Source organism: Neofelis nebulosa, chromosome 8, assembly GCF_028018385.1.
Source record: "Neofelis nebulosa isolate mNeoNeb1 chromosome 8, mNeoNeb1.pri, whole genome shotgun sequence".
NCBI lineage: Eukaryota > Metazoa > Chordata > Mammalia > Carnivora > Felidae > Neofelis > Neofelis nebulosa.
The window spans coordinates 25,824,384-25,846,419 of record NC_080789.1 but is presented as its reverse complement, the minus strand read 5'-3'; the positions used below and the strand labels follow the sequence as shown (position 1 = coordinate 25,846,419).

Genomic DNA, 22,036 nt, shown 5'->3' with positions numbered 1-22,036 from the left:
TTAGAGTTGTCTGCTTCCACACTCCACAGAACACCTCCAGAGTATCCAAGGAAGAGAACAAAATTCAAAATTCTGCTGGCCAAAAAACTGGCCGGAAGTGGAACTAATTAATAAACTAATCAAAATGGTGGTAGATATGCAGTGCTGTGTGTTACATGACACTGGCTGACTGAACATTTGAATTTGAGGAGATGGGATAGGATATTGGTGATGCCTGTGGATTACACCACTGGCAGTCTAACTGTGTAGACAGACTATCCTAACTTTTTAAAGTTTTCTTTTAAGTTGAAAGGAAAGACAATTTACTATCAGTGCAGCTGTATATAGCCAATGAATCCTTACAAATAACAAACTGTGCAGATCAGGAAATGCTAATAAAACACCCCAAATATTCTATAGACTCTTCCCTCTGGTAAGGGTTTTCCTCAAAGTAATTTTAAAAATTCACATGTGTCTAAATTATCTTTTACTTTCTATCATTGCTATAAAATGTTCTCCAAACCTTTCAACTGCCATTTTCTAAATGACTCAGGTCATATGGGAGACCAAGCAAGAGAGTGAGGCATCAGCCACATCCATCACCAGTATTAAAATGCCATGTCTTAATAGTAGTGGGAAATGACATCTTCCTTTATGAAAGAAAAACAGTGTATTATATGCATATGAATAATTCAGCCTGTATCAGGTTGCAAGTTTAATGGAAACACTTACTTCCTTGAGAGCAGCTGGGATTTTTTTCTGTTTCCTCCCTGATGGAATACTATGGAAGACTGATGATAAGGCACTTGAAGGAGATTTGTGATTTCCAGGAGATCCAATCTTAGGAGAATGCTGGTGATCTAAAACAAATCAGATGCACTCATGTAGCCAATGGTAAGCATTTTGCAATTCAAGTTAATTCATATCAATAAACACTGTTGCATAAAATATCCATGGAAGGATACTTGAGAAACAGAGGACACTGAGACCCCTGGGAAAAAAAAGACAGCTGGCTGCAAGCTGAGTGGGAGAAAGACTTTCTACTGTCTAGGAATTTAAGCTTTTTCAGGTGTGAACCATGGTAAAGGAATACCCTTTTGTGCCTTCACAATTCTGAAACATGTTAATATACTACTTAATGTACTAACCATGTCAATGTACTAACTGAAATTAATTCTATAAATTTTCTTTAATGTTTACTTTTGTGAGAGAGAAACAGAGTGGGTACGGGGGAGTGGCAGAGAGACAAGGAGACACAGAATCCCGAGCAGGCTCCAGGCTCTGAGCTGTCAGCACAGAGCCCAACACGGGGCTCAGACTCACAAACCGTGAGATCATGACCTGAGCCGAAGTTGGACACTTAACCAACTGAGCCACCTAGGTGCCCCCTAAACTAATTCCATAAACTTCTGAAAAAAAGCTCCTGACTTAAAAAAAACCCCAACAACCTAAAAGCACTGTTTAGTATTGAGATATATGTTGAAATAAGAATATTATAATGAACAAAATGCTAGAAAGGGGGCTATAAGACAAGATAAGGAAGCCATTATATTTGACTGTAGAAGTTCAGTGAAAGCTGGGAAGAGAGTAAGATGTTTGAGTTGGCCATTAAGGTATAAGTATGAGTCTGCCAAGTCAAAAAGAGGAGGAAAAACACTCCCTGAAGGCAGCATAAACAAAAGCAGAGGTATGAAATTAGATCATCTATTTGGAGAATAATAGAGCTGAGGAAAAAAAAAAGGCTGGTTCTAAGGAACATGGACTGTTGTTTAAGTCATGGGAAATTAATGGTCTTTTAAGCTGGGAAGTGACATGAGCAGACTGAATTTAGGAGAAAAAAAAAAATCTGGCAGCAGGAAGGAAGAAGGATTTGCAGCAGAAAACCTGTTAGGAAACTATTACAGTAGACCAGATGAAAGATAGGGCTGAAATGAAGGACAACCTTTTTGCAGTTTAGATCCTATAGGTTTCAGGAATTTAACCAAATCTCTCTTTTCAAAATGTAGACCTGAGCAGTCCTGCTAGCTGCATTCATCTTAACTGTGGGAATGGATACCTGCAAATAATGAGTAGGCAGATATGAGTTATCATTTTGTATTTGGTGAAAAGCTGAACATGTAGATATACCATAGAATCTCACCAAATCAGTCCAAGTGATTAGAAATAAACTAACAAAGTGCCACCTAGTATATTTCCATAGAGAATTATTTTACAGATAGACAAAAATGATTTGTTAATGAGCAGGCAGTTGTAAAACTGAAAACTTCAAAATTACTTGAAAGTTAAAGTTCCCTTGTAACTGTTTTAATGCATTTCATCCTGTAATTGCATTTCTACAATTAGTATTCTATGAGTTAAGAGAGCTTAATTGAATTAAGAAAGCAAAATTCTTTTTTTTTTTAATTTTTAATTTTACTTTTGAGAGAAAGAGAAAGAGAGCAAGTACACATGCATGCACGCGTGTAGGTGGGGGAGGGGCAGAAAGAGAGAGGGAGACACAGAATCCGAAGCAGACTCCAGGCTCTGAGCTGTCAGCACAGAGCCCAGTGCGGGGCTCGAACCCACGAACGTGAGGTAATGACCTGCGCAGAAGACGCTCAACCAACTGAGCCACCCAGGTGCCCCAAGAAAGCAAAATTCTTAATATTTTGAGATGAGTATCACCAATCATCTTGCTCACTTGTCTAAGATGATTCTTTCGGAAGGTTGTGTGAAAGCGTCTGGGAATAAAGGAATTTGTTAAATCTTTACTTATATATTACCTAGTTTCTGCAGTTCTTGGAAACAATGTTCACATACTCTTGCTGGTTGATTTTTCAGGTAATCTAAACCATACTTATTTGATGAACAAGCTTGGCATACAATCTGAAAACACATTGGAATTATTTCATTTAGAATAACAGTATCAAACCATCTAGTTTGCTACAATTTATAATGCTGTCTACCTATATAGTGTTTTCTAAACCTTTTCACAACCACTGACTCTCAATTACACCGCTATGGAGTTCAGGCCCGTAGTGAACTCACACACTGGAAGATGTAGAGGCCACAGATTATTATGACTGTGTGCTAAGTCCATAAAATAAAATGCTAACAGTGTTAATGTGTGCAAAATATTTGGAACCATGTATGGCAAGCACTAAGTCCTCTGGTAGCCATATTTGTCATCATCGACATTGCCCCTGTCATCATTCCTGCTGTAACCACAACCATGTCTGCTGCACTTCTACCAAGCATTTGGCCCTGTACGAAATGCTCTCGAAGCAGACCTTGTTTAATCTTCACGGTAACTCTCTGACGTCATTGCCATTTATGCTCATTTTACTAATGAGGCCATGAAGGTCTAGAAACGTCACTGGTGATAACTTCAATACTTAAAGTATCTCTATTAAATACTTAATACTTAAATAATATCTCTATTAAATACTTAGTATCTATGTAGTTTAAACAAATATCAGTAAATATGGGAGTCTATTTAACTGTGAATTTTATTTTAGTGACAATTATCTATCATTGACATTCTACAATAACCTTGGTAGACAGGGTAACGACTGACCTATGCCTAAATATTTAGAGAAAGTATCATCCATGATTCAGTATCTTTTTTCCCCCCTGCCATGATTTACAAGAGGAAATATGCTTCCTCACTATGTACAGCCTGGAGCTATAAAAATTCACAACGGAGATGGGTGTCATCTTCTCCAACCTTTCCGCAGGCCCGGCAGTGGTGTCGTCGCCAGGTCAGAGTAAATTCACTTGTGCAGATCATACACATTGTGGCTCTGGTATCAGGGATCCAGATGGGAGCCTTTGATCCAAGAGGACTAACTTCCTCTTTATTTTCTGCATCAGCCTGGGGAAGAACAACTTTTCATTATCTCCATGCACATTGAGTGCTATAGATTCAAGTCTTTTTTTTGGGGGGGGGGGGCAATGCTGATAGAATTATCAAGGATGTGGGACAAATCATGGGCCATTATATTTTTCATGTTCTCAGGATATTAAGATTAGCTATATTCTAATAATGCTTTAATGCAAAATTAACTTAAAAATACGTCTGTGCTAGTGCCATGAGAGCTGATTAGTTTCTTCCTTAAATTATGTTATTTCCCAAATTTTTTACAATGAAGTTTTACAACCAGAAAAAATAAAATGTGCTGCATGTTATCACAGACTTAGTTAGACATTAAGAGGATATTTAGTTTTGAAATTATACACACACATGTATCTTTCTGTGAAACGCATGTTGCTTTTCTAAACCCCTAGAAAAGTTTAAGGCAAACTGTTTGAAATGCACTGAAAAAAAAATAAGAAGGAAAAGACAATACCTCATCAAGACTCCTACTAGGACAGAATGTGATTCTTTTTTTGGCATACTCTTCTATTGACCTGGAAATCGCTTCTAGCCATTCATCCCTTTCTGTGGCAGAACTGTTGGGGGCAAAAGAAGGTTCCATCAACCAGATGTCAGCGTTTATTCTTTGCCTTCTTCTTACTTCTTTTCCTTCTGCCATGGCGACAGATTCCACTACCCTCCAACAATGCTAGTGGCAGGCAGCAGCTCGGAGATTTTTTTGCACAAATAATCAGAGCAGGCATTACAGCACACATGGCATTTTACCAAACACAATGTTTGTTTTCTTCCCCAATGTACTGCTTTATACTTCTGAAGTCTCTTAAATTTGGAAGTTTTTTTGCTTGGCTTAAAAGCTAGTCATACAATTAATAATTAGGGTTATTTCCATAACCTGAGATATTATCCTAGAATTTAAAATTTTTTCAAGGAATCAAGTTTCAAATCCAAACTTACAGCATAGCATACTAGCTATTTTAAGGTTATTAATTACTAAAAATTTCTACAAAGGACACTGGAGTAAAGGAAACATGTATCTGGCATCATAAACAAATGTTTAGGAAGTGTTAACAAGGAAAATAGACTGTAGTTGTTGTTAGGGCTCCCCTAAACTCTTCATGTTTTTTGTTTCTACCCTCAGGTCATCAGGAGCCACAGGATTCAAATCTAGACAGAAATGGGCCAAACAGGGGGAAAGCTTGTTCAGAAAAAGGCATTCTCGTTCTGCTTTTTTTGCAACTACACCTCCTCCAAAAAACTCTGATGAGTGGCATTAGCACATTTAGTTTTGTATACTCAGGAGTGAGAGGCACATTTTAGGTAGTGCGTGTGTGTGTATACATAATAATCTCTCAAAATAAAATCTACCATTATAATGGGAATGGGACTGTGTAAGGAAATGTGTGTTTTAGAGAGGCATATGAAGTATGTATATAGGAGTAAAATGACCTGATATCTGCAATCTGCTTTGAAATACTTTAGGAAAAAAAATTTGTGGCAGAATCTGGATAAGATTTGAATCTGGGTGAGTGAATATGGAGTTTCATTGTATTATTCACTCTAAGTTTAAGAATATTTGAGCTTTTAATTTAAAGTTTATTTATTTATTTTGAGAGGCAGTGCGTGCATGCACATGAAAGGCAGCAGGGGAAGGGCAGAGGGAGAGAGAGGGAGAGAGAGAATCCCAAGCAGCCATCGCCTGGCTGCATTTCACAAACTGAGATCATGGCCTGGGCCAAAATCAAGAGTCAGATGCTTAACTGACTGAGCCACCCACACGCCCCTAAATAATGTTTTTATAATTAAAAATCCCATTATGCAAATGGTATGAATGGGCATATTCTGTTGTATTTTGCTGAGCACAGAGCCAAGTCAAGGAGATACTAAAAAATCACTCACCTTCCCCATAATAATTATACTCAGAAATGTACCTTCCTACTAAATGGCTTAAGTGTCATTTAGAATATACACTCACATGGTTATTAAAAAGTAGAAATCCACTTTTAAAAATAAAAATTTAAAACCAGTATAGTTCTCAAATTTTCATTATATATCAGGAATAAAATAAAATAGAATAGCTCTTATTTCTCTAATCCAAACAAAACTTGCCTCACTTACCTCTACTGCTCTACCATTACTGCCCCAGCTAGCTGCCATTTACTTAACGGTTACTACATGCCAGCCAACTGTGCTAAATGCTTTGCAAATGTCATTATATCTCACCCTCAGAGCTACCCCATGGACTATATTACTGGATCTTACACTCCTTGTCCCCAGTCCCATCACTCCCACCAATCAGCATCATTTACAGATAAGCAGTCTGAGGATTTGAAATGTTAGGCAATTTTCTTTAGCCAACAACATGACTTGGTATCAGACCCAAGTGTGGCTAAAGATTGAACCCTTCACCACCATGCCATTCATCTCTGTTCTCTGAACTAAGCTCTGAAAATACATGCTCAAGCTTCCAAGGCAACATTCATAGAATCTTACTGTCCCTCTTTTTCTCTTCCCTTCCTCTACTTTTCAGTGGAAGAGGTAAGAGAAAGTAGAGAGGCAGATGGCTAATTTGAGCTTTGCCGTCTGATTTTTCTGGAGCCCTGGGAGCATGTGGAATGTGATTTGACTGTGCAAATCATGTCACATATGCTGTTCTTTCATTTAATCATTCCTGGCTCTCTCTTGTGTGGGGATCTGCCAAAACAATGTTTACCAGCTCTTGATAACACATTTTTCACAGACCACACACATTTGTCTGCAGTACTGAGTAGAGACATTCTAGCCCTTCTTTTGTAACATGGTTAGCAGAAGAATCAGCATCTTCCTCAGTTAAACCACCTTAAAATGCAGTTAAACCAAGTATTCTTTTCTTTATGGAATGTGCCTATTACCTAGAAAGCAAATTTGTATTAAACAAGCACATTCTCCCATTGACTGGGATGAATTTCCAAAGGGAAAAACCTCCAATAGAAGAGATTTCAGGTATGTTAAGATCTTGCCATGCTATCTAGTACCTGTGTAACTGTGGAATGCTATTCCAGCGTCTAAAGTCCACATCACTTCATTTCAATTCATCTGAGTAGCATTTAGCAGGAGCCTGCTGAAGGCCAGGTACTAAGCTATGAACTTACATAGCATACAAAACACACACTTGTAAGGGCTCATATCTAATTAATTGAGTTGAGACATAAAAACAAGTAATTACCACATTATACAATAAAGGCAAAGTAGATGAGTAACATAGAAGCAGTAAACTACCTTATTCAGGTAGCAGGAAGGCTCTACAGAGGTGATGACTAAGTTAGGACTAGAAGAATTTAGGCATCGACATAAACTCTGCAGTGTCTCTGTGCATCCTCATTTGCTCTCCTAGCTTTGCTTATCTTCTCTAAGCTGATGACTCCCAAATATATGCCAAGTCTGGGCCCCCTTCTGACCTCCAGATCCTTACAGACACTGTCTCATTGATGGCTCCATCTTGATGATTGATAGGCACCTCACATTCAACATGCACCTCTGAAACTATATTCCTGATTGTTCCCCCAAAGCTGCTTTTCTCCCAGTGTTCCTTAACACAGGGAATGACACCACTATCCGACACAGTGTGCAAGCTGAAGACTCGCTCTTAATGCCTCTCTCTCTCAATCCCCATGTCCACTTAATCACTTTACTTCCCCTCCCAAACCATTCTCCACCCAGCAACCAACTTTTAAAAAGGCCAATCTGATCACATCAATCCCTAGTACAAACTTTTCAGTGGTTCATCATCCCCTAGTACAAGCTTTTCAGCTCAAGACCCAAATCCACAAGCTCTTTCCCCTGTCCCTCCAGGCTTACCTTTGATCACTCTCCCCCTCATTCTCTATTTTCATGCCATTCTGGTCTTTCAGTTCTTTGAATATGCCATGCCCCTTTCCACCTCAGCACCTTTGTACACATTATTCCTAATGAGAGCCTCCTTTCCCCTTTGCCTTGCTATCCAACTCCTACTTACCCTTCGTAACTCGGTGGACACAGCAGGTCTTTCAGGAAGCTAACCTTGACTTCCCTTTCTCTACTAAAATTAGTTCAAGTTTCCTTGTTTTACAGCCTCATAGCATCTGGTAGTTTTCCTGTGCAATATTTAATCATAATAATAACTGATTGTGTTGACATTTTGTTAAGTGTATGTCTTCCCTAACGGACTGCAAGTTCAGGAAAGGAAGGGCCCTTTTAATTCTCCACTGTATCCTGATGCTTAAAACACTGCCTGGCCCAGGGAAGAGGCTCCATATTACTTACTGAATGAGGGAATGAATTCCAGGCAGAAGCAGCTGCCTGTGCAAGGCAAAAGGATGTGAGGTAGGCTGGCATGCATGGAGAATACGTAGATCCATCTGGCAGAACATGCCATGTTTTGGTGGGGGTGGAGACAGGGAGAATGGATGGAAATCAGGCTGGTGAGGTAGACAGGAACCAGATCACAGGAGACCTTCTCAACTCCTTCCTACATGTTACAGAGTACCCAGCTCTCTGTGGTTGGGGGAACTCAGAAGAAGAGCATGGCACACTGGTGGCATTCAGTATGTGTCAGTTCTCCTTCCCCCAGGCCATCTTAATCCTTCCTTGGAAACTTACTTTCCCCCTACCTAGAACTTTCCTGTTTATCATTTCTCCTGCATAACCCACATTCAATCCATCAATAATCCTATTAACTCTGATTCTGAGCATTTCTACCATTCTAGTACAAGAAAGCATCGTCTAGTTTCCTGCCTGGTCTCCCAACTTCTATACTAGACTATAATGGTTTATCTTCCACAAAGAAGCCGGTGTCCTCTTTTTAAAATATACATTAGATCATACCAACTCTTAGCTTAAGACACTCGGATGGTTTCCCAACACACTGAAAAATCCAATGACCTTATTAAGTTTTAAGATGCCCAAAGAAAGATTTACTATCATTTCCTGAACAATTTCATTTCTATTTATTTTTTAATGTTTATTTATTTTTGAGAGAGAGAGAAAGAGACAGAGTGTGAGCAGGGGAGGGGCAGAGAGAGAGGGAGACACAGAATCCGAAGCAGGCTCCAGACTCTGAGCTGTCAGCACAGAGCCTGATGTGGGGATCAAACTCAAGGGGCCTGAACTCACGAACCACGAGATCATGATCTAAGCCGAAGTCGGATGCTTAACCGACTGAGCCACATAGGCACCCCAACAATTTTTAATAAAATAGAATTTTGTTTTCACCAAAGCGTGTATGTGTATGTGTATGTGTGTGTGTGTATATTATATATATATATATGCACATATATACATGTGCATATATAAATATATGTAAATATATGTATATATTTAATTTTAGAGAGAGAGCATGGGTACAAGTGGGAGGGAGGGGGTGGAGAGAAAGAATCTTAAAGCAGACTCCATGCTCAACGTGGAGGGAGCCTGATGTGCGGCTCAATTCCACGACCCTGGGATCAGGACCTGAGCTGAAATCAAGAGTTGGATACTCAACCATCTGTCATCCGGGCACCCCAACCAAAGCAGATTTTTCCTTAGGATATTTAAGTGTAACTGAAAACTTGACTTTCCTGTAGGTAAAATTTCTCTGGATATTTGAAAATAAGTTTCTTGATTTTAAGAACCAGGCTTAAGTATTTGTCAGGAGCCTGTTGCATAGGGATGTGATGTTCTTTGCACTTTTGTTCAAACTCAAACTCAAACTCAAACTCAAAAACAAAAAAATCCCAAAAAAACAAAAGTCACAGTTCCAGGTGATCAAGAGTTTACCATCACTTTCCAAGTATTAATCTGGAGGATGCTTCAGGTACCACCTCCGCCCCAACACCCACCCTGAAACTGCTTGCTCTGGTGGGTAGCTGGGAAGCATGTGACAAAATCCTGGACAAACCCTCTCTCTCTTCTGTCATCCTTAGATCTAGTGTCAGGCAGCAGTGGTCATTCCATCTCAGAAGGGTGACAATGACCCAGGGGGCTGTTCTTGTGGTCCTGATTATGGGACGTCAGACATCTGGTCTGAATCTTTGATATCCATAGACATAGGCAGTATTATAATGGTTAAAAACATGATTTTCAGTGTCAGATATACCTAGGTTAAAATTTCAGCTTAACTGCTTATTAGTTCTATAATCTTGGATGTGTTATTTAACCTGAATCTGCATTTTTCTCATCTGGAAGGTCAAGACAACACCACCTACTCCACTAGTTATAATGGAAATTAAAAGAGAAAATAAATATAAAAGTTTAGCATTGTGCCTGGTGTAGAGAAATAAATGGTTCCAGTTAGAACGCTCGCTGCTACTATCCAGATGCACCAATGGAGCATGGCTGTTGGTGTCTCTTCCTGCACCAGCCAAATCCTGCCAAACATCCACTTCTGCCACTTGGCCAGTAACTCAGTAATGTACATGTACGAGTCATACAACTTCTGGTTTCCTTGGCACTTGATTTAAATAGTGGTTAATATTTTTTGATTTACACATAAGTCACTGCAGGTTCCAGTGTGAAACAATGTGGTATCATAAATAAACAACAACAGATTTAAAAGTAAAAAATTTTCATTTGTATTCTGCCCTTGCCAGCTATGTATTGTTTTTTTTTTTTTAGTGTTTATTTATTTTTGAGAGAGACCGAGAGAGAGAGTGTGAGAGCAGAGCAGGAGTGGGGGAGGGGCAGAGAGAGGGAGACACAGAATCTGAAGCAGGCTCCAGGCTCTGAGCTGTCACCACAGAGCCCGATCTGGGGCTCGAACCCACAAACCACGAGATCATGACCTGAACTGAAGTTGGATGCTCAACCGACTGAGCCACCCAGGTGCCTCTCCAGCTATGTATTATCAAGACAACAATTGACTTTTTCTTAGTCTTCCTCATTTTTATGAGATGACACCCACCTCGTAGATTTGTTATGACCTTTCAATGTTATATGAAAACTTCCTAGTGAATTAAAGGAAGCACTAGATGTCTTTAAAAACATTAGGTGCCATTGCAAAAAGATTTGAAGTATTCACTAAAAAATAAATAAATAAATAAATAAATAAATAAATAAATAAATAAATAAAAATTAGCAAGGCACTTTCAGCATTATTATTCTTTTCATAGGAACATTTTTATCTTTGTGCTTCTAACACATTATTAGATCACCTAGCAGACATTTTATCTACATGATAAACCAAAAGTAAACTGCATGGTTTTAGGGAAGAAAAAGAAAAAGAAATAAGCCTAGTAGTTAACCTAAATGTAAAAGCTGTTGGAGATGTATGACTCTATAATACCAGCAAATGTTCATGTATACATGTTTTAAAATTTTACCTGGCTGAAAGGATAAAGGAACGTTCTACACTTTCAATCTTTAGTTCGTTCTGATACGCTTCTTGGGTAGGTTTTCTGACCTGAAAGAAAGCAAGACAATTTGAGCAAACTCATCCTATTGCAAATCTCATCTCTGAAGCATAGCTAAAGTTGCTCAGTGCTCTTGGTGCAGTCATCCACCACCAACCCTCATACCCAGCTTTATCTCCCCCTGCTGTCCCTCATCTACTCTGTGCACCAGACAGAGTTAGATACCTGCATATGCATAGGCCCAACTTTCCCACCTTCAGGCCTTGGCTCACACTACTCGCCTCTACCTGGAATGCCTTCTCCACATCTCAGTATGGCCATACGTGACCTACTCTTTAAGGCTCGTGGTTCTTCCTCCAAAGACTTCTTTTCTGTTTCCTAGCTGCCATAAATTCCTCCACTGAGTCCCATCGAAAGTTGCACATTCTTTATTTTCTGAACTCCCCATATTTTAATTATGCCTTCATTGGTTATTTGTACCCTTATAGGTATTTATGTATAGTGTATTATCTCACCTCTGGGTGAGGCAGAGACAAAAATCATGATTCACTTCATCTTTGTATTTTTCACCAAACTTATTACCATCTTTGTTTATAGTAGTTCTCAATAAATACCTTATGAATAAATTAATGTGTGAGTGAACAAATGACTACATAAATGAATAAATGAACATATAAATAGTAACACAGGGAGAGAGAAAAATTAAGGATGTGAAAAAGATGATTGTCTTAGGGCTTCTTCTCTAAATATACTTGGGTTAAGAAAAGAAGTATCTTCTAACAGACGCACAGACCTTCATTCCAGCCAATGAGAGCATGTTGTTCAGTTTATACATCCCAGACTGCACCGGTGTTGTATACAACAGGGCATCATTAAACTGAAAGCAGAAATATTTTACAGGGTCAAGTAAAGAAACAAATTTCACCTACAGAGACATTGGCAAGACACTGAAATAAAAAAGAAAACACTACTTTTTAATTAAAAGCTCTTTGAATAAAACACATAAGCGTGCTTATATAAACTATAACCACCCAGAATGCTTTATTAAAATTATTATTATTAAAATACAATTTTGGGGGTGTCTGGGTGGCTCAGTTGGCTGAGCATCCGACTTCAGCTCAGGTCATGATCTCACAGCTTGTGGGTTCGAGGCCCGCATCGGGCTCTGGCTTGGAGCCTGGAGCCTGCTTCAGATTCTGTGTCTCCCTCTCGCTCTGCCCCTAACCCACTCCCATCCTGTTTCTATCTCTCTCAAAAATAAATAAACACTTAAAAAAAAAAAAAAAAAAAAAAAAAAAAAGACAATTTTGGGGCACCTGGGTGACTCAGTAGGTTAAGCATCTGACTTTGGCTCAGGTCATGATCTCACAGTTTGTGAGTTCAAGCCTGGCATTGGATTATCTGCTGTCAGCACAGAGCCCGCTTAGGATTTTCTCTGCCTCTCTCCTGCTCACTCACTCTCTAAAATAAATAAACATGAAAAAAAGAAAAAAGGTGGGGCACTTGGTGGCTCAGCAGGTTGAGTGTCCAACTTCGGCTCATGTCATAATCTCATGGTCTGTGGGCTCAAGCCCCACATCGTGCTCTGCAAGCTGGGAGCTTGCTGTGGATTCTGTGTCTCCCTCTTTCTCTGCCCCTCCCCCACTCGCACTCTGTCTCTCTCTCAAAAATAAATAATAAACATTAAAAAAGAATTTTAGGGGGCGCCTGGGTGGCTCAGTCGGTTAAGCGTCCGACTTCAGCTCAGGTCACGATCTCGCGGTCCGTGAGTTCGAGCTCCGTGTCGGGCTCTGGGCTGATGGCTCAGAGCCTGGAGCCTGCTTCCAACTCTGTGTCTCCCTCTCTCTCTGCCCATCCCCCGTTCATGCTCTGTCTCTCTCTGTCTCAAAAATAAATAAACGTTAAAAAAAAAAATTAAAAAAAAAAAAAAGATTAAAAAAAGAATTTTAGAAAGAAAAAAGAAAAAATAGAAAAAAGGCATTTTCTAGAAAATGTACTCTTTCCAAGTTCTGTAACAGATACAATATTTTCTGAATTCTAAATCCCACTAAAGTATTACAATTTGACTAAATAATTGATTGAATCAATTTTTCCACATTAGAAAGACATAAACTAAATTCAAAAAGGAAATAATTTCTGGTTATGCATGCATCACAAAAGACTTTGTTCCTACATTTGAAATGCAAATAAGCAAGACAGTCAGTCAAAAATCCCACTAAAGCTATATGAATGTGTTAAGCTTATCTGTCATGTACAAATGTCTCCTTCCATTAGGCGATTATCCCTTCCTCCGGCTCATCAGAAACACACATGGCCACTTACCAGGAAAAACACTCGGGGCTGCATGACTTTCCGAGACAGCTTCATCAGAGTTCCCTCTTTCAGAAAAACCTGATTCATCCAAACAAATACGCATTTAATCCCACCATCATAACACAACTATGATAAATATCTAATTTGTTTTTCAACTTTCTTTACCCCGAATTTTTTTTGGGGGGAACAGGGCTGGGTGGACATAGTTACCATGTCACTTTTTACAGTTATGGTTTCTTTTTAAGCTGCTTAAGGAACTGGACAAGCCAGCAGAGTTTCATAAATCCAGTATTGGTCCCAGGGGTACTATGTGGTCTGAAATGTAACTGACTGAGCGTGTACTTGATCCTAAGGCATAGCCAACATCCTGACAATTGCACTTTGTAATTTTCCTGAACTCATTTCCTACGCCACTGTTGTGCTCTATGAGGAGGACCAAAATACCAATTTTCTCCTTCCCCTCTTAAAGATTTTAAATGAAATTGTCTTTAAAGCTGTGTGAGGTCAGTTAGTATTACACAATAAAATGATCCTATTTAATCAGATACTCTGTGGGGTTCCTTGCCTTTCTCCTAATTGAATTGAACTTCTTGTCACAGTGACTTAAATCATGAATGTTTTGAATGGATAGAATGAGCTTGGTTGATCCAGATTGAGTCACTGAAGAGTAACAACAACAAATAAACCTATTTTCGTAACTGAAATGAAAAATAGCTACAAACAGTGTCTAAATACATTGTATTAAGTTTGCAAAAGGCAGTCTAAAAACACTTACCCGTCCAGGTTGCACTATTTCATGGTGTCCATTTAAGCTGTATTGAATTTGCATAAGTTTCTGAAAGTTGTCCTACAGAAAGAGAATGTATAGCATATGAAGGCCTGGGCTTTTAGGCTCAATAGTATAACAGCCACTGACATCAAGGTACTTACCCCTTGCTTCATGGTGTCATTGGCGTGGTTGGCTACCTCAATAACAACAGCAAGGGCATCTAAAATGTATAGGAACAGAAGGCACATCAGGTTATTCCAATGAATGGCAACATTAAGCAATTCCAGAGGGCCAGATAGCAAGTGTATAGCAGCAACCCCTGGAGGAGCTTGGGTCTGATGAGGGCAATACCAAGGAAAAACAGTACTCGTGAAGAAAAATGAGCCCAATACTCTAATGAGACATTATAGGCTATATGTGTCAATAGTATAAATGTCAGGGTTGCTTTGTGCTAAGATTTGATTACCCTATTGAATGTTTACAAGGATAAGGAAAGGATTTCACCTGGAAGTTAAAGACCATTCCAGTATAAAGTGCCTTGGGAGAGAAGTACCGTGGCACAGGGGACAGGAAACCAGAACTATGAAAAGTAACGATTTAAGAGGGTCAGGGCTTCGCTGCCCTCTCTTGGTCTGATCCCAAGGGGAAAGAAATACCACAAAGAAGCATGTGAGGCTTTAGGAAATTACATGCACTATTTTGTGAGCTGAGTAATTTATCTGTGTTTATTCTTATTAACCCCTCGCCTTTAACAAAGTGTTTTTGAATGCTCTAGTCTTGTCATCTTCATAACTAGATATAAAGGGGAAAGTCTGCACTTTGTCTCCTTTTGGGCTATAGTTGTTCTTAAGACAGTAATGCTTCCCTACAGACATGGGGACATATGGAAAGACAATTTTTGGTTGTCACAGTGACTGGGAAGATCCACTGGCCTTTAGTGGGTAAGAGCCAGGGATGCTAAGCATCTTGCGAGACTAATTACAAGTTCATATAAAGAAGGTTATCCGAAATGACAGTAGCACTCCCACAGAGAAAAAATGGTAGAGTATTATTTATTTTATTTTATTTATTTTTGTTTCTTTTAATATGAAATTTATTGTCAAATTGGTTTCCATACAACACCCAGTGCTCATCCCAACAGGTGCCCTCCTCAGTGCCCATCACCCACTTCCCCCTCCCTCCCACCCCCCATCAACCCTCAGTTTATTCTCAGTTTTTAAGAGTCTCTTATGGTTTGCCTCCCTCTCTAACTTTTTTTCCCCCCTTCCCCTCCCCCATGGTCTTCTGTTAAGTTTCTCAGGATCCACATAAGAGTGAAAACATATGGTATCTGTCTTTCTCTGTATGACTTATTTCACTTAATGTAATACAAAACTGGTAGAGTATTAGAGAGGGAAGTATGTCCCCCTGAGGCTGGTGTGGTAGTGGCAATAATCATCAACAAAAGAACTATAAAAAAGAAAAAAGAAAGAAAAAAAGAAAAGATCAATTTCTGGCAAGAGGTTGAGGTTTTTTTGGTCCCATTACTGTAACCTACCAATAGATTCTCTTTCTGGTATTAGCCTTAGAGGGTTCTACATTCTTCAAACATGTATTATTATCACCATTATCAAAGAAAAGCAGTACTTCCTTATAGATACCCCAGGCATTTATCAGAATTTACTGCACATGACAGCACAGCAGATATTCAAGAGTGATCCTGGACACATTCCCTTCCTTCTGGCCCATGTGAATTCCCGGTGCGCAGGGAGAAAAGGTTTAGGATTTAACAAGTGGATACAATGATAAAACAGCTACTATTTGGTCACCAGGCCTCCAAGCTCTACCTTCTCCTATCCATTTTGCAATTCTACTTTCCCCATGTCACCCCTTTAGGGATCCCTTTAACTTTTCTGCCAGCCTTCCAAAGGCATATTTGTCTCATTTTCTCTCACCTCTTGGTCAATCTCATCTACAACTTTTCACTGTTTTACTGCCATGCTTCTGGCCACACAGTGCACTTCACTGTTCACTGCTTCTTTGAACCTATGTCTTTGCTGAAGGGTGTAATTTCCTTTAAGCAAGCTCCTTCATCTCTGGTGCTATATTTGTTTTATCTGGAAAATGGAGCTAGTAACTCACTTTCCTTGAAGGCAGGAGCCCTGGGAGAGATGTTTTGAGGCCCTAGTCACTAAGTTGTGGCTAAAATTTTCATCTTCACGAGCCAGACTCTGGTCTGGAATGCCTGCTCTCCCTCTCGTCCACCCTTCAGCTCATCTCCAGCCCCACTTCTCTCTAAGCAAAGCACTGCCTCTTCAATCTTTGCATCTTCCCCACTCTTTGAAATGATTCTGTACTGCTCACTGCATCCTTACTTTAAATTTTTTTAATCTTTATTTTTGAGAGAGAGAGAGATAGTGTGTGAGTGGGGGAGGAGCAGAGAGAGAGGGAGACACACAGAATTCGAAGCAGGCTCCAGGCTCTGAGCTGTCAGCACAGAGCCTGATGCGGGGCTTGAACCCACAAACCATGATATCATGACCTGAGCCGAAGCTGGACGCTCAACCGACTGAGCCACCCAGGCGCCCCACATCCTTACTTTAAAGCTATCTGTTTTGTTCTTTATCTGATGGGTATTACGGACTTTTCTCTTCAACTAGATTACATGTTCACCTAAGACAAGAAGCACACCATATACTCCACTCCAAACTTTGCCCTTTTTTTTTTTAAAAGCACCTTTAAAAGCAAAACACTTGCAAAGAGAAGATGTTAGACTAGAAGAAGTAAAATGATTAAGAGAATGAGTAAGAATCTCCACAAAATGGGATAAAAACCTATTCAGCTTTGTAATCTGAAAATGTAAAGGATGTATAAGAATTATAATCAGAATTCATAAAATTAATGGAGTATGGACATGGACTTCAGATTAGAGCCAGGGATATACCTATGGCATTTGAAAGAGTACTTTGGGGATAAATAGAAACACCAGTATCCGGAACAGAATTAATCCTTGTGTGTGTGTGTGTGTGTGTGTGTGTGTGTGTGTAAGAGAGAAACACACACACACACACACACACACACACACACACACACACACACACTGTGGATTAATCTGTGAATATCAATGAGTCCCTTGTATTGTAATGGAAGTTTTCCTTTAAGTGCTACTAGGGGTGAGGGGTAGAAGGGTGGTAAGGCAATTGCCCAGCATCAAGCAATCCCAGAATATGCTATTTTAGAATTTATCCCTGATTTGTGTAGTTGATCACTTCACAGAATCATGATTTTAAAGCCTGAAAGGACCGGCTTTTCAAAGCAACAGACACATCTACAGAAGGTGAATTTTCCACTGGCACAGAGTGACTGAGCATAGAAGGAACCTTCCTCATTCTAGAACATGCAGGGTCCTCTCTCAGGAGGCCAGCTTCTGTGGCCAGCTATAATATAAGAACTTCTACAACATATAATACCACAAAAGTTATTTACCTTGAGTGTCTCTGAAATCTCCAGAGTCCTCTAGAAGATTTTTCAAATAATCTAGAAAAGGAAAAGGATTATAGTATTTAGTAAAATAAAGCACTAAGGAAAAAGCATTTCATCTTTCTTATTCAATACTTTAGTCAGTTTTGTTGGTTAATATATGTGCTAGTTCAATGTGCACTAACTTTAAAAAAAATTTTTTTTTAATGTTTATTTATTTCTGAGACAGAGAGAGACAGAGCACGTGTGGGGGAGGGGCAGAGAGAGAGGGAGACGTAGAATCAGAAGCAGGCTCCAGGCTCTCAGCTGTCAGCACAGAGCCCGATGCGGGGCTTGAACTCACAAACCGTGAGATCATGACCTGAGCCGAAGTTGGTTGCTCAACTGACTGAGCCACCCAGGTGCCCCAATGTGCACTAACTTTCTAAAAATGTGAAAGAATAAAGCCCCAAGATGCATTGAAATTAGAACACAGGCTCAGAGCTAGAAAATCAGGGGCCACACTGGTCATTTTCTTTTCTTTTTTTAATGTTTATTTTATTTTGAGGAAGAGAGAGAGGGAGAGAGGGAGGGAGGGAGGGAGAGGGAGAGAACGAACCCCAAGCAGGCTCTGTGCTAATGTGCCCCACTGCATGGGGCTCGATCTCATGGCCGTTTGACCACGACCTGAGCTGAAACTAAGAGACGCTTAAATGACTGAACCACCCAGGCATCCCCACACCCGTCATTTTCAAGATGAGGAATCAGATTATGTAACAGGGTTTCACTGAAGTTACAACCTCTAGCTAAGACTAGAATCCAGGTTTCCTGATGCCCAGTTTAGCACTTTTACTCCAATACACATGAAATGCCTTAATCTCAAATCAGCTGTGTGTCCAGCACAAAATTCTAAGCATTAATAGACTGAATACCTAAGGGATTTATCAATCTGAGAGTCTAACAATGCAGAGAACATCAGAGGAATACTACATATGTCTAGAGCAGTGGTTCTCAAATGGGGGTGGAGTTTGCTTGCAAAGGGACATTTGGAAATGTCTGAAGACATTTCTGATTGTCACAACTGGGCAAAGGGGGTTCCATTGGCATCTAGTGACTAGAGGCCAGGGATGCTAAATATCCTACAAATGCACTGGACAGCCCCACAATAAATAATTATCTAAGCCAAAATGTCAATAGGGTTGTAGTTGAGAAACTCTGGTCTAAATGAAGATGTTTTTTAAATAAGCTATGTGGGTATACAGTTCTTATAATACAGAAAAAAAAAATTAAGGCAATAGGTTATATTTTATAAGTCTTTAACACTAACAGATGTCATGGGATTTCAAGGTACTTCAATCTCTGTTGAGAAATGTTGGATGATTTCGATTATCTCTCAAAACAAATTCTTAAAAAACAAAACAAAAACAAAACCACACATACAAACCACCCCCCCCCAAACAAATTCTCTTCCCTGGAATTTAAATTCACCCCACTACATGATCTCTATGGACTTTTGTGATTTTCTGTCTTGCTACTGCTTAACACAGGCCCTTTGTCCTTACCAAAGTCTGATTCTGCACAATGCTTGAATACTTCCCATGTGGTCCCTGGCTCCATACTTTTGTTTCGAATGTTCCCTTCTACGAATCCTTTTCTCTGTCTCTGCACATAAAAATTCTACTCCCATTCTTCAAGGTTCATCTTAAATTCCTCTTCTCTTACCAAACTTTCCATTTGAAAGAAATATTCTTTCCCTTTGAATAATGTATTACACAGTAGTTACTCACTTTATGCCTTTTATCATTTTCTCATTAGACTCAAAGCTCCTTGAGGGCAGGAGCCATATCTGATTCATCTTTCTATCCCTCATAGTACATAGCCTGGGTCTTTGAATACCAGAGACAAGAAATGCTTGACGAATAAAAATATAAATAATTTTTTTTTTTTTTTAAATTTTTTTTCAACGTTTTTAATTTATTTTTTTTGGGACAGAGAGAGACAGAGCATGAACGGGGGAGGGACAGAGAGAGAGGGAGACACAGAATCGGAAACAGGCTCCAGGCTCCGAGCCATCAGCCCAGAGCCTGACGCGGGGCTCGAACTCACGGACCGTGAGATCGTGACCTGGCTGAAGTCGGACGCTTAACCGACTGCGCCACCCAGGCGCCCCATAAATAATTTTTTTAAGACAGGATTATGTTTAGGAAAAAGGCAGTAAAGGCTGAAACCTTTGTTTCAACTCCTAGTGCCAGTGGGAGTTGAGAAAATAAAAAGAGGAAAGGCATATTAAGAGACTGAATGCATTTTTATCAGAATCAATCTCCATTCAGCAACATTATAGAACTGGTTAATTTCATCTCATGGATTTATGAAGTCATGCTCAAAGACACAAAGGGAAACCTGGATGTTAGTGTCAGCTTTTTTAATTCAATAGCTGACACAAACACACACACCCAATTGCTGAAACTCTGTACATCTTTGAAATAGTGATCCAAGAACTCATATGAGTTTAGACATGTACACTATAAATACCCAGCTCTGGCAATAAGCCATGGTGAGATACTGTGCATGACGACATTAAGCTTCTATGCACCATCCCTAGCAATTTAGCTCTTAAAGTAATCCGAACACAAGTTGGAGAGTATGGTACCAATCAAACAGATTTAAAAAACCCACAAAAACTAACAAAATGCACTTATTACACATTACACTTAGCCTCACCTGGAGATGAAAAATTAATCTCACTCTGACCCCACTCAGAATGCATTCCATTTATAAGCTGTGTTCAGTGGGCCCAAATATTTAACTTTCCTATGAGTAACAAGGCTGGGGAGAAAAACCTACTCTTCTTCTTACATCTTCTCAACACCTGGGCTATCGCATTAATCAAAAGTGATGTCCCTTAGAACCTCTAGTTAGTGTAAGAGTGTGGAAAAGCAAGCAGATTTAGTTAAATATCAGATTCATGTCAAGTTCCTACTTTGTCTTCAATTTTTGTTCTTTAATACAAAAGTATACCCAAACAAACAGAGACATTTCTCTAAACCAAGAGGGCTCACTGGAAGATGTCCGTATTAGGAAATCCTGACCTCCGAATCACAGGGCTGAGCTTGGTAAGTTTGAGTTGCATTTTCTTTCCCCGAACTCAAGCTCAGCTGCTGTCCACCAACCTGAACTTGAGGCACAGAATGGAAATCCACAAACTGGCTGAGCAGAAAACCCTCCACTAGAATGCTGCAAAATCATGCTTTTAACCAAGGATGGAATGGAGTTAGGTTTACTTTCCTGGCCAACTAAAAAAACAAAACAAAAAAACCCTTAAATTTCAGCTTTCAAAATCCAATTTTCCAAATTCAACTTTCTCATGGATCCATCCATCCATCCATCCATCCATCCATCCATCTATATTTTCAGGGCACCTTGTTGCAGTACATCATCTTGACAAGTTTTTTACCTTTTCAAAGAAGACCAGACCATGAATCGCCTTGGTTAAGAATCACTCAGTGCCTTAACTGCAAAATGAGAAGAATGTGGCTGTTCAGCCTCTGAGTCAGATGGGAGGAGCACTGAAACCACGAGCTACCCTAGTGACTGTTATGACCCAGGTGAAACCCCAGAACAGAGACCAGACAGACACGCTTGTGTTAGTCACAGGGAATTCTTACTACGTACCATTTAGAACCTAGTAATCTGCATGAGCTTCATTAGAAACAATGAGAACAGAATAGTCATTTCAATTTGCCATGTTACACTTACAGTATCCCAAGATTTTCCTACTTTTGCCAAACCAAACTAGGCATTTAAAAAAATTTCACTAATAAAAATGCTTCAAATGCTGCTACGGTTATTTACAACAAAGAAAAAAAAGTTGGTGCAGTGTGCACGGGCACCACAAAATGTACTTTCTGGCCACCAGGTGGCATCATTGATTAGTAAAAGTTAATTAACCCCTATTATTACCATTAGAAGCACAAAATTAGCCAAAACCTAGCATGTACCCCAAGAGATATACAAGTTAACTTTGTTCTCATATATGAAGCCCAGAGTGAAAGGATAAGGACACAACAAATACTATATGTTGTGAGAGGTCTACGTTTTCTGTATATATGGGCTCCTAGTAATAAGCCTTATCACCCCCTGATTACCTAATCAAAAAATAATCAACTTAAAGCAGACAACTGTTCAGAAGTACACTTAGCCTTTCCTAAAAATGAGTCACTTGTGGGATTGGGATTCTGGGACATTTTAATTCAACAACACCCAGTTGGATTCCTGGACTATGTGCTGAGAAACGGTTGGTGGCAAAGCACAGAGGAAATGAACATACAAGGACAGTGACAT

General features: G+C 39.5%; 1 protein-coding gene across 3 annotated transcripts in view; it reads right to left on the bottom strand.

Annotated features, from left to right (window-relative positions):
* The window catches only part of FGD6 (FYVE, RhoGEF and PH domain containing 6), a 120,312-nt gene that overhangs the window by 13,784 nt on the left and 84,492 nt on the right, over positions 1 to 22,036 (bottom strand). For all 3 annotated transcript variants that reach the window (XM_058741759.1, XM_058741760.1, XM_058741761.1), the window contains 10 exons: positions 17,723 to 17,773; positions 14,419 to 14,477; positions 14,264 to 14,335; positions 13,498 to 13,566; positions 11,969 to 12,052; positions 11,146 to 11,225; positions 4,308 to 4,410; positions 3,686 to 3,832; positions 2,742 to 2,844; positions 712 to 839 (listed from right to left, as the gene is read on the bottom strand). In XM_058741759.1, the coding sequence (XP_058597742.1) occupies positions 712 to 839; positions 2,742 to 2,844; positions 3,686 to 3,832; positions 4,308 to 4,410; positions 11,146 to 11,225; positions 11,969 to 12,052; positions 13,498 to 13,566; positions 14,264 to 14,335; positions 14,419 to 14,477; positions 17,723 to 17,773 (896 nt within the window). The remainder of the gene's footprint in view (positions 1 to 711; positions 840 to 2,741; positions 2,845 to 3,685; positions 3,833 to 4,307; positions 4,411 to 11,145; positions 11,226 to 11,968; positions 12,053 to 13,497; positions 13,567 to 14,263; positions 14,336 to 14,418; positions 14,478 to 17,722; positions 17,774 to 22,036) is intronic.